Consider the following 13,503-nt stretch of genomic DNA (forward strand, 5'->3'; position numbering starts at 1 on the left):
AAAGAAAGAAAGAAAGAAAGAAAGAAAGAAAGAAAGAAAGAAAGAAAAAAGAAAAAAGAAAGAAAGAAAGAAAGAAAGAAAGAAAGAAAGAAAGAAAGAAAGAAAGAAAGAAAGAAAGAAAGAAAGAAAGAAAGAAAGGGAAGTTGGAACAAAGACAAGGAGGAAGAGACAAGCAAATAAACAAAAGAATGAAAGAAACAAAGAAAGAGAGAGAGGAGAGAAAGACAGAGAGACAGAGACAGAGACAGAAAGACAGAGAGAGAGACAGAGAGAGAGAGGGAGGGAGGGAGGGAGGGTGGAAGGGAGGAATGAAGGAAGAAACAAACAAACAAACAAACAAAAGTAAAGAATGAAAAACAAAATGGCAACAATTAAAAAGCCATACTCGTGATTCCACTAAGGTGTGACATGATGAGCAAAGGAATTTATTGAGTTATTTACAAGAGCATGTGGGAGGAGTTCCTTATAAGAGCATGGAAGCATTACAAGCAGATTCATCTCCTAAAAGATTCCATCATGGTGGAATCCTAGGAGAGGTATGTCACTGGAGTTTCCTTTGTAATTTCACATTGGTGAGTTTTTAGTTAAATTAATACAAGTTAATGCCATCTGAGAGGAGGGAACCTTAGCACATAAAATGCTTAAAACAGATTGTGGATCATATTCTTGTTTGATGAATGCTGTAGAAAAGCCCATCTCACTGGGACTGGTGGCATCCCTGGGATGGTGGTACAGGATGTAAGAGTGAGAACTGAGAGAGTCATCAGGATAAACCAGTATTGTTCCTCTACAGCCTCTACTTTAGTTCCTACCTCCAAGTTCCTCCCTTCAAGTGCTGCCCTAACTTCCCTTTCATTATGTACTACAACTGTAAGCAGAAAGAATCCCCATGCACTCCAAATTCCTTATAATAATGGTGTTTCTCATGACAAAAGGAACCTAAAAGGAACACACTTGAAGACATGTCTACCAAAGAATATCCAGGACCCAAGAAATTGTGTATTATATAGTAGAAGAGAAGTATTGTAAGATGTCTTCCTTTCATGAACACTATGATCACCTTCTAATTCTGGGAAAAAATATGGCAATTTGATGGACCAAGCAATATAACATGCTGAATTATACGTATCAAAATTTTTAACAGACACAAAGGTCTAAGAAATGCTGATTCACTCAGATCCTTGTTTGATCTTTACTGTTATATTAAGTACACTTAAGAACTACAGGATTTTTTTTCTGTGACTCTTTATATATACTAATATGTTATGTTCAACACAAGACACTTGCTTAGAAGAATTGAATCAACTTTAGCGCAAGATATCAGGGACAAAAAAAAATATAGATAAACTTTGTGAACCTTGAGTTCATGTTCCATGGGTATATTTACACAGGATGTTACACCATCAGACTCATCTAGTCAGTAATGAGTTTAGAAGTTATATGTTAACTTCTTGATTGATTGAACTTGCCATAAAAGCAGGAAATATGCAAAGAATAACAGATTTCAAAAGCATTCCCTTTCAGGAAGATGTCTCTGAAACAGACTTCAGTTTTTCTGTTGATACAGCTCATATGCTACTTTAGACATGGAGCCTGTGGCAAAGTGCTAGTGTGGCCCACAGAATACAGCCATTGGATAAATATCAAGATTATTCTGGATGAACTTGTGCACAGAGGTCATGAAGTCACCGTTCTTGTATCTTCTGCTTCTATTCTCATCCAGCCTACCAATGAATCTTCTATCAATTTTGAGATTTACCCTGTACCTATGAGTAAAGATGATCTTGCATTTGCTTTTGGAAAATGGGTAGATGAATGGACATATGACTTTCAAAAACATTCATTCTGGACATATTATTCAAAAATGCAAAAAGTCTTCAGTGAATATTCAGACATCATTGAAAGTTTCTGCAAAGCAGTAGTTTGGAACAAGAGTCTTATGAAGAAACTCCAAGGATCTAAGTTTGATGTCATTCTCGCAGATGCCATAGGTCCCTGTGGTGAGCTGCTGGCAGAACTGCTTAAGACACCTTTGGTGTACAGTCTCCGCTTCTGTCCTGGAAACAGATATGAGAAGTACAGCGGGGGGCTTCCACTCCCCCCTTCCTATGTGCCTATGGTTCTGTCAGAATTAAGTGACCATATGACATTTGTGGAAAGGGTGAAGAATATGTTACAGGTGCTGTATTTTGACTTTTGGTTCCAAACATTTAATGAGAAGTCCTGGAGTCAGCTTTACAGTGATGTTCTAGGTAAACTGGGCCTTTCATTGTCACTGGGAAATTCTGACTTGATGTTACTTTGAATGAGAATGTGTAAGGTGAATATAAAGTCACAGAATGAGATTGTTCATTGTGAGCTGATCAAGTAAAAATAGAAAACAAGAGAGAGCCTCAAAACAAGGCAAATACTGTAGAGTAACTGATCAGAACACTCCAGAACTTAGTAACCATGTAAAGTGAGACAAGGAAGATTTCACTTTATAATCGTTTGATCTACTCTATGTTTTGCTCAGTGAAACAAACTCCAGGTTTCATTGAGTGTTTTAATGACTGTAGGAGAGAACACTACAGATTCATAATTTGCTACCTCAACTATCTGTGTATCACTGAAGAAAACACATCTCCTTAAAAATTAAAGAATCTATCAAGTATATCATGAAAGGTTTTTCACAATTAGATAGTATCACTAGAACCAGAAACAGTTAAGGTAACTTGCTTTTCTTAGAATTTGAAATGTCTCAGATCTGTAAAACTTACAAAAGTCTTAAAGCCTTAAATCTTGCTATAAAATGCACATATTTATTAATTTGTTTTTAAAATATATTTTCATTAAATAACATACTACCTAAATTAATAGTAGAAATATATTAAATGTTAACTATTTATGGAAATATCCAGCTTTAACTTTGATGGATATGGCTAAGTGTTACTTGTAGTCTCCTGTAATAGACACAGTAAAGGAGTTATAAAGAAAACTTACCTTAAATATTATCACAGCCATACCTTACATATTATCACGGTGTATTTCAAGAATCACAAATCAAGAGAATAACTATGAAATTGTATAAAGTAGACTAAATATTCTATGAAAGCTGTTTTTCTACTCATTTTCAAGATTCCTTGCAAGACTCAAAATGTTTAAAATTCAGGGATGTAACTTTGCAAACTAATAGAATTTTCACACAATTAATATTTATGTTAATATGATTATATCATAAATCATAATTGAAACATCTTACATTGCTTGTCTACATGATCTCACCTTACAGAAATCACCTGCTCTATTTCAGATAAACTTCTTTAACCATTGTATATTTTCATTTTGGGGGGATGCAGGGAGACCCACTACATTAACTGAGATGATGGGGAAGGCAGACATATGGCTCATTCGAACTTTCTGGGACCTGCAATTTCCTCACCCATTCTTGCCTAACTTTGACTTTATTGGAGGATTCCATTGCAAACCAGCCAAACCACTGCCTAAGGTAACTATATTGTTTCCCGTGATAAACAGTTTTTCCTAGAAACAATTCTTCATCAGATGTTTGATTTCTTTCCAGATGTTTGGTTTCCTGAGAGGTATAAAAAATGAATTAGAGCTCTCTGACAATTGACATATATAATATTGCCTTACATCTCTGGGTCTAATTACTGTTAATCAAAGTGTCAAATCACTTTAGAATGTTGTCAGTGATTTCAGGATGTTTAGGTAACTCATAAAAAATAATTTATCTTCTCTTCAAGAACATATAATAAATGACAGAGATGTTTTGAACAGCTAAAGAAACAAAGAATCAATTTCTTCATTAAAAAGAAATTATATTCTACTTGAAAATATTATACTGATGATGAACTATAGTATGCAGTGTAATAAATGTTATGTATTGTATAATTAGAGATAGATAGACAAGTTAAAGAATTATCCAACAGAGATCAGAGGTAATGTCCTCAAATCCTTGTGTTGTTTCACTGCCTGGCCAGTGTACAGGGTGATATTAGCAGATGAAAAGAAGAGAGAGGAAAACAGACAAATGCCAAGAACTATAGACTTAACTAAGCAGGTTATAACATGGCATGTAGGCGGTGTCAGACAGCTTCATGTGTGTGAGTTCCACACACGGCTCCCTTTTACAGTTTCCACTTCCTTGTATTCTTTCTACATTTAGGTCTTGCGGGTATTTTGGTTTTGTCTTTGTAGTTTGCACATATAAAAAAGAAAACAGCCCTTATATTTCTATGTCTGGCTTGCTGCTTAACATCATGTCCACTAAACAATAGTTGTTTACCTGAGATTATATAATAATAATATTTTTACTATCTGGGTAAAACATTATTATATATTGTATATTTACCAACACCTTTTCACATCCATCAGTTGAAGAATATCTCAGCTAATTCTATATTAGGGTCATTGTGAACAGTGATGTAGTAAACATTATTGTGTGGATTTTTTTTTCCTTGCAACTATTTCCCTCAGAAATCACCAAAGGATGGCATAGCTTAACTGTATACATCATACTAATGTTACTTATGAGAAGAAAATTATTTATGTCTTTATATTCATATCATTTGACATTTCCAACAAGGATAAATGCATAAGTATTCGATTTCCATAATATCTGTAGGAGCATTTTTATATTATTTAAATAGTAGTGACACTCATTATAACTGGATTATGATGGAATATTGACATACATGGAATTGAATTTTTCTGAAAGCTAAAATTATTGAAAATTTTTCAGATAATTGGAAGCTATTTCAATCTGAGCCTATTTTGGATCATTTGCCTGAACTGATTGGATTCTTTATTCTTTTGATGTTAGAAAGGATTTTTTCCTGAAATCTTATTTTTCTTTTCTTTTTGTCATTGGATATTGTAATTATTTACAGTTGAGATGTGATACTCTTATCCATAGACCCCCCAAAGAACACCCCTATTCCATTCCCCCTCCTCATTTTTGCTTTTATGCCATTTTAATTACATGCAAGTATTAAGATCAGTTCTAGGTTGAGGAACTAGCAATATAATAGATGCAAATATTCAAGGAACAAGCAACACAATAAACACAAGGATTCAAAGAATAAGCAAGAAACTAGACAAAGTTCGGTGATGACTCCCTTGATCACTATATCTAAGGGCTTATCAGAATGATCAAAATATCTGAGTCTTCTACCCTGTCCTAGCCAAAGTCATTTTCATGACTGAAATTACTTCTTAGTTCTAGCCTAAGATTTTGATTCCTGCCTTGCGGGGCGCCGCCTCACCGAAAAGGAGAACGCCACGCTCAGGATTCTTCTGACAGTAGTTTTATTGTTACAGCTCTTTTAGTGTTACAGCTCTCTTAGATGGTAGTGTTACAGCTCTCTTAGATGGTAGTGAGGCGAGGGACCCCAAGCCCCAAAAGCTTATGGCTTATATAGAGCTTTAGGAGACGTGCCACACACTCATTGGCTCTTATGATGTCACCAAATTAGCATACTGGTTTTCGCGCCTTGCGCAGGCGCACATTCAAGCAAGGCTCACAAGAAGAACCAGGAAGCAGGAAACCAGCGCCATCTTGCTATGGCGGACGCGGCTCCTAACACTGCCTGAAATTATTTCTTTATTCTTGCCTAATGTTAGATTCCTGCCTGAAGCCCATTTCCTTTTCCTTGGCCAATGTCAGATTCTTCCCAAGCAACCCCAAAAGCTCACCGCCTCTCCCCATATGTTATTTCATAAACAAGACTGAGCCTGTCTTAGGAAATTCTGACAAGAGTGTCTTCTGTAACACTTTGTGGAACGTGCATTATCAAAAGCAATGGACTTCTACCTTAGGTTGGTAAGGCTCTGTTCATAATATTACCAGTCCTTTGATTTCCAGTCTTTTGAATTAGTAACTCAGTCTGGGGTTCCATTTTCAGTTTCAAGGCATGTACATTAGCTGCCAACATGTTTATGTTGTTAAAGACAAGCTTTCACATGATGGGCAGGAATAAAAGTTCTCCAAGGACAAAAAGAACTACCATGCTAAAGCTGTATATGCCATTGTTAAAGCTTGAATAAAATGGGAATACTGACTTCAGGCCACAGGTAATTTTGTCAGCAACATCTGCAGCATCAATGCTCAGCAGAGCAGCATTCTTTAAATTCATAAGCTCACTATGCAAAGTTAAAACATGCAGAGAGGTGTTAGAATTATGCCAATTACCCTGCAAGTGTCTTTAAACTTTTTGCTAATTATAATGACTATCTTTGTTAATTTAGAAGTAACACAATTCCAATGGTACTTGGTATGATACTCGACCATGTTGGCTCCTTACCCTTAAACTCTGAACCACTTTCCAATAATTTGAATAGGATAAAGAGCATCAATCCCCTGTTCCAAATGTCTAAAACGTCCTGTATAATCAACACATTAGTAACACTTTTTGCTAAATGATTAAGAAAGGTAGCTCTCTTAACTTCTTGTGTCAAAGCAACTGCAGAAGCAGTGGTGATAGCAATTAATGTAATTAAAGCTATTGTACCAGCAATAATCAAGCCGACTACCCTCTTGATTCTGCTTAAAACCTGACTCACTTCTTCTAACACTTGCAAGCTTTTATCCGAATACCAAGGTTCTGTAATATACAGTCAATAAAACAAAAGCTCGTTGATAGACCTCTGTAACAGATGCCAGGTTTCAACACAGTAACACAACTAAAAGTGTACAATCATGAAACTTACATTAAATACTCTAGAAGAATCAGAAGTAATTTTAACTTAAAATTAAAAGAGCCTTAACACACGCACTAACTCTTGTTTGAAATCCAGATCCAGTCTCAACTTTATCTTTTGCTGACATAATATCATAGTGAACTGTAGCTAACTTCCAAATATGTCTCTGAAAATGTCCAGAACCAGCCTTCCGAACAAAGACTGTTATTTCCAATATTGGATTCATTTCTAGACCAGTCCATGATTGAGTACAAATAACTGGTCACATTTACCAAAAATACAAGGCTCATTATAACTTCTCCTTTTGATTCTCTGTCCAACAAGGTCTAAAAGCTTGAGGCAAGGCAAGACCCTTGTCTCATCTATTGTATAGGTAAGCAAAGGTGGGTCGGGAACATACGTCCAATACAGCTTCCCAGTCACCATTGTCAGGGCACTCAGCAAGCTCACAGGTCAGCATCATTCTTTGTCCCAGCTTCAGCATGTCTCACCAAGCACTCTGGCAGTCACTATGCTCCTTCTGCTTCTTGCAGAAAAAACACAAACACATCCTCTTTCCCATATTTAGTAACTGATAGGTATCATGCCTTATGTAAGTAAGTGGATCTTTTCCTTTTACCTAGGCATAAGTATGCCTAGTTGTAGGGTACCATAGACCCTCAGAACAAATTTCTTGGCATCCATTTTTTTTGAAAAAATTCAAAATAAAAACAATAAGATTTAAAAAGATTTGTGGAGTACAGGGATGTACCTCACCCTTTTTTATTTTATGAAAATATTATTTAAAGGTCCATGGGCCACTTCGACAGTCCTTTGTCCTTGAGAATTATAAGGATTCCCAGTAATATGGGTAATGTTAAGTTGTTGAAAAAAGTCTCAAATGCTCTACTGCAATAGCCAATTCCATTATCTGGGTTTTTCTTTTCTTTTCTTCTTTTTTTGTTGTTGTTGTTGTTGTATAATTTATTTATCGACATTTCAAATGTTATCCTCTTTCCCCATCCCCCACCCGAAACTCCTTATCCCATTCTCCTCCTTCTGCTTTTATGAGGGTGTGCCCCCATACCCATTCCAGATTCCCTCCATGAAGCTCCCCAACACTGAGGAATCCAGCCTTCTTGGCACCAAAAACCTTCTCTTCCACTGATGCCTGACAAGGCCATCCTCCACTACATATACAGCTTTAGCCATGGGTCCTTCCATGAGTGTTCCCAGGCTGGCTGTTTAGATACTGGGAGCTCTAGTTGGTTGATAATGTCACTTTCCCCATTGGGACACAAGTCCCTTCAACTCCATCACTCTTCTCTCTAACTCCTCCATTGGAAACCCTGTGATGAGTTCAATGGTTAGCACCATCATCCATCTCTGTATATGTAAGGCTCTGGCAGAGCCAGAGAGGTTTTTTTTGTAATTAACACACTCTCTGAACAATTTACAAATATTCGCCACCTCTTTAGACAATCTCTTCATTTTGATATATTTCTTTTTTCTTCATTAGCTTTTACTATAAAGTACTCTCTTTTTCAATTCCTAATTTATTCCCGGGCTACTGGAATTATTAATACATCACAAGTTTTTTGTATTTTATTTTTTCCCATGTCATAGAGTTTTCTTTTCTTTTTTCTCTTCTTTTCTTTTCTTTTTTTTGACAGTAGAAACATCTTTATTTTTATTTAAAATATACTACAAATTATTTCTATATTTTCAATGTGAAAATTAAAAAAATAAGTTTAATTATTTAATTATATTCCAAATGCTGCTGACCTCCTGGTCTCCCTCTTAGACTTCCTATCTCATCTCTCATCAACCTCTCTCACTCCCTCCCTTCCGTTCTCTTTACACTGCCTCTGTCACTGCTCCTCTCTCTCATTTCTTTCAAATAAATCACCAAAAAGAAAATCAAAGGAATGGACTTAAAAGCAATAGCCCAAAAATACGCAATCAAACAAAAGGAGAGAAAAAAACACGAAGGATAAAAAGCATGGCATTTATTTTGGTTGGCTAAATACTCCTGAACTTAGGGCCTACTCTGCTGGATGATTGATTTAACCAGTTACTCTGTATTAGGGAGAACTGATTTAACCCATTTTTATCAGATATCAATTGTAAATAGCTTCTAAGTTAGAAGTGGAAGTCTGTGACCATTTTCTACTCTCAGTGCTGGACTTCATCTGACTTAAACGTGTGAATGGTTTAGACATGTTGCTACAGTCTCTGTGAGTTTATATGTGCATCAGTCTTATTGTACCTGGTAGACACTAAGATGTCATACATCCCCACTGGCTCTTACAATCTTTCTGCCTCTTTCTCAAGTTGTTTTTAAAATACCTCCTAATGATCCTCTAAATTGAAGTGACCTTTCTACTAACAATACTTTTTATTCCTCTAATTTTTTAACTTTCGTCTATTGTACTAATAGTACAAATGGACTCTCCATGAACACTGAAGACTGAGGCACTGAAGACACTCACTTGTCTTCCCAAAATAATTCCCATAATTTTGTGATTTCCTCTGGTAATGTTTGTCTCCGTCCTTTAGATAATGCTACCCATGCAGTAATATATTTGTGTTGTCACAACTGTCTTCGTAGGAAATGGAAGAATTTGTTCAGAGCTCTGGAGAACATGGTGTGGTGGTGTTTTCTCTGGGATCAATGGTTAAAAACATGACAGAGGAAAGGGCCAATGTAGTTGCTTCTGCTCTTGCCCAGATTCCACAGAAGGTAAGATAAAGTGTCCACTAGGTTCACAAATGTATTATAAGACTGTTAAAGCCAGACAGTGGTGGCACACTCCTTTAGTCCCAGCACTTGGTAGGCAGAGGCATTCGAATTTCTGAGTTCAAGGCCAGCCTGGTCTACAGAGTGAGTTCCAGGACAGCCCAGGCTATAAAGAGAAACAGTGTCTTGAAAAAACAAACAAACAAACAAAAACCAATAAGACTATTGAAAACTGACAGGATTACAGTAGGGAAAATTCCTGTGAAAAGTAAAGTAACTGGGCATTTCTTATGCATCTCAAACATCATATTAAAAAGAAAATTATGAATTGCAGAGGATAGAATGTTAGTCTGTTTCTGATTCACATTATGAGCTGAAAGATCACACTGAGATCCGGCATGGTTGTGCATAGCTGACATGTTGGTGCTTAGAGATCTGAGGTAGGACTTTCTCTTCATATTTACCACCAATTTTCACTTCATGTTCATTCCAAAGCTTTTCTGGTCTATTCCGTGTGTCAATGTCTCAAAAGAAGTGAGAGAAAAGGATAAGTAAAAGAGAGAAAGGCTGACAGGAAGGAGAAAGAGGAGGAGGAAATACTATAATTGGGAATATTATGCTGGGGCTGGAGTGATGCCTCTGTGATGCATGGAGAGCACAGGCTGCTCTTGCAGAGGAACTGGGCTTGATTGCCAGGATTTACAGAGTAGTTCACAAGTGTCCCCAATTCAACTTCCAGGAAATCCAATGTGCTCTTCAAACCGCCAGGTAGAACAATCACAGTGCAGAGAATTACATGCAGGCAAAACATCCACATACAGAAAATGAAACAAGAATGTCTGTAAAGAAAGAGTCAAAATATATTCTTCCTAATTACTGATGTAGGAAAATGTGAAAGAACAGATGAAAAAAGATCCTACGCTGATGTAGGACTAGGATTATGAAGTTATGAGCTTATCAGGAAGAATTCTGTTTCCAGAACATCAAGTGAGCTTGTTTTTCTGGATGGTGAAAGAGATTGGAATTTAAGAAGGAGTCGTGTGTACACAAGGATAACATAGGAAGAATCTAGCAGCTGCCACTCTTTAATTGTATTATTGAATAACTTTCAAACAGTAGCAGTGTTTGGATGTTTGCAAGCTAAATTCACTCTATATCTTGATACCAATTTCTCCTATTATGGAGCTTATTTATTTTATTAAACTCAAAGAATGCAGAAAGTAAAGACTCGCAGTTCACATTCTAATTTGTGAGGATTCTTTTTACTTTAAAACGCTGTTTGATACTAAACATGAATTGTATTCAGAACAAGAGAAAACATATTTTCAATGTTCCTTCTGACATTTTTCCACAGATAGTCCTTAAAAAATTTTATCTGTAAAAACGTAAATTTAATTCTTGGTAATAAATAAATTATTTTTAGAAATAGTAAATTGTACCATATGAATCAAAATAAACTCAATTATAATAAGGAGCCTATGGAACATGAAAATATCGGTAAAATAGTGTGCTTATGACTTAAAAAGACGTAATATTGAGAATATATGATATATATATACCATATATTGCATTATTATGAAATATACATAATCATAAACTGTTAATTGATCATGATTATGACAATAATGATTATATTAACTGCCTAAAAATTTCATGTATACACACACGAATTTGTCACTAATTAGCACACATATAAAATTAGTATAATTAAATGTCATGCTCAAGTTATTATGAAGCCATGTACAAACAATGTATTGTTTATTTCAACCTCTTAATATTTCATACTATTTTAGAATTCCCCTCTCTTAAATTTCATTCTCCATCATCTGGATAATGCTCAACTGAGTAATCTCAAATAACCAGAATCAAAATATTCCCAAGCCTTGAGATTTCTGTAATTAAGTAAGGTATTGTCTGTGTGTAACAGGTTCTGTGGAGATTTGATGGTAAGAAACCAGACACCTTAGGATCCAACACTCGGCTCTACAAGTGGATCCCACAGAATGACCTTCTTGGTAAGGCAAATGTCACTACAGGTTTGTGGCTATAATAATATACTTACTTGAGAACAGTCCCCTTCTGAGCCTACATATTTCCTCTCTCTTTAATAATATGATCAATAATTATGTAAAACTTCTTCTCACCATAGGTCATCCAAAAACCAAAGCTTTCATAGCTCATGGTGGGACCAACGGTATCTATGAGGCGATCTATCATGGCGTTCCTATTGTTGGTATTCCCTTGTTTGCGGATCAACCTGATAATATTAACCACATGGTAGCCAAGGGAGCAGCTGTTAGAATGGACCTCAACACACTGTCAGCTACAGACCTTCTCACTGCCTTGCAGACTGTCATTAATGACCATTCGTGAGTCCGTTTGCTTCTTTGCTTGCTTGCTTGTTTATTTGTTTGAATTTGTTTTTTTTCTTTTTTTTGTTTTTTGTTTTGTTTTGTTTTGTTTTGTTTTGTTTTGTTTTGTTTTTGTTTTTCAAGACAGGGTTTCTCTGTGTAGTCCTGGCTGCTGTCCTGATACTCACTCTGTAGACCAGGCTGGCCTCGAATTCAGAAATCTGCCTGCCTCTGCCTCCCAAGTGTTGGGATTAATGGCATGCGCCACCATGGCCCACGCCACCATGGCCCGGCTGAACTTGTTTTCTTAAGATAGACATCTTCTGTCTTTTTTCAGAACATAGTCTTACTATAAAATCACAGGACCATACATGAAATCATATGACTCTGCCTGGTTCAGCCTCCTGAGTGTTCGTATTGAAAATATGTGCACTTATATTGGAGTGAATAACTATTCCTTTAAAAATATTGATAGATTCACATCATCATCAGTTTGGATTTTATCCTATGTGAAAAAGAATGATTTTAAAAAACTTTGTTATTTCGCGTATCTGAAAGTTGTGCTTATTAATAATAAAGTTACTCTAAATTTATATTTCAATCAATGAGACATGGTTAGTCTGAAACTAGTCTATGAACATAAATATCACAAATATATATTTACAGGTAACAAGGAAACTACTAAATATAATAGAATAATACATAATAAAGTAATCATGAACATTAATCTTAAAGAAAGGGTAAATATTTACCAATATTTTCTGAAGTTATAAAACTTTTGGTAAAACTTTATTTTACTTCTATAATGATATGCGCTATTGCATATATAGTACTAAAGGTGAGAGACAATATTAATTTCTTACCATACCTGGAGAACACTATGGGTAGTTTCAAGATTTGCCAGTATAAAAAAATGTACTTAATCAGAAAATCCAGAAGCAAGAAAACAGGAAAAAGTACTGCTAGTTGTTACATAAACAGTCTCTTAGTCCAGGAACAAAACCGCATTGCTTTTATTCTGGTGAGAATACTGGGGGAACTTTTGTGCAAGGAAGAATCATAACTCGTCAAGTGTTTTGAAAACAGGAGTCTAGATATAAAAAGGAATTAGGAAACAGGCAGAAGAGAATAGGAGAAACAGAAACTAGAGAGGTGATGTCCACGATGATGTGTGACCCTATAGAGATTAAGAGAATTCTGTGTCTACTTCCCTTCTTGGTCTTAAATCATGTGTTACATGTTGGAGATACACAAATACACACAAAAGATTAGTGATCCTTACTAACTTTCTCTTACCAATAAATATTGCTCCCCTATCAAATTCAAATTAAAAATAAATATTTTATGAGGAATATAGCAAAAACAAGTCAGCATATACAACTGAGAAACTGTGTCCACTGTTAAGCAGCTCATTAGTTGGAAGTGCATGCAGGTCATTAAGTACTTCCAAACCAGTGTCAGCTAGACACCAAGTTCAAAAAAAAACCTGTGCTAAACAAATGTGTTTCATTGACCCCCCTGTCACTCAACTCTCCTCTCTAACACCTTATAAAACACAGCATTTGTGTGGCAAGTCTATGTGATTTATTTTGAGTTCCTTGTGGGACTTAATCCCAACTAAACAAATGCTAGGTAAGTCGGCAAATTAGCATTTCTTTCATTTTACTCATATATCTTGTCACTACAGCTATAAAGAGAATGCCATGAGATTATCCAGAATCCAACGTGACC

General features: G+C 35.8%; 1 protein-coding gene across 1 annotated transcript; it reads left to right on the plus strand.

Annotated features, from left to right (window-relative positions):
• Positions 1 to 1,504: 1,504 nt before the first annotated feature.
• On the plus strand, positions 1,505 to 13,503 carry LOC114636068 (UDP-glucuronosyltransferase 2B1-like). The gene is made up of 5 exons (XM_028784367.1): positions 1,505 to 2,252; positions 3,339 to 3,487; positions 9,293 to 9,424; positions 11,349 to 11,436; positions 13,460 to 13,503. The coding sequence occupies exons 1-5, from the start codon at positions 1,529 to 1,531 to the stop codon at positions 13,477 to 13,479; spliced, it is 1,113 nt and encodes a 370-aa protein (XP_028640200.1). The 5' UTR covers positions 1,505 to 1,528; the 3' UTR covers positions 13,480 to 13,503.

The sequence above is a fragment of the Grammomys surdaster genome, unplaced genomic scaffold (assembly GCF_004785775.1).
Source record: "Grammomys surdaster isolate TR1022 unplaced genomic scaffold, NIH_TR_1.0 121722, whole genome shotgun sequence".
Classification (NCBI taxonomy): Eukaryota; Metazoa; Chordata; class Mammalia; order Rodentia; family Muridae; genus Grammomys; species Grammomys surdaster.

Excerpts from the sequence above, each read along its gene's own strand:
- LOC114636068 (XM_028784367.1), top strand. The coding sequence starts at position 1,529 with ATGTCTCTGAAACAGACTTCAGTTTTTCTGTTGATACAGCTCATATGC. Across the intron at positions 3,488-9,292 it reads CAGCCAAACCACTGCCTAAG|GAAATGGAAGAATTTGTTCA; the intron begins GTAACTATATTG and ends CTGTCTTCGTAG. Across the intron at positions 11,437-13,459 it reads CCCACAGAATGACCTTCTTG|CTATAAAGAGAATGCCATGA; the intron begins GTAAGGCAAATG and ends TTGTCACTACAG.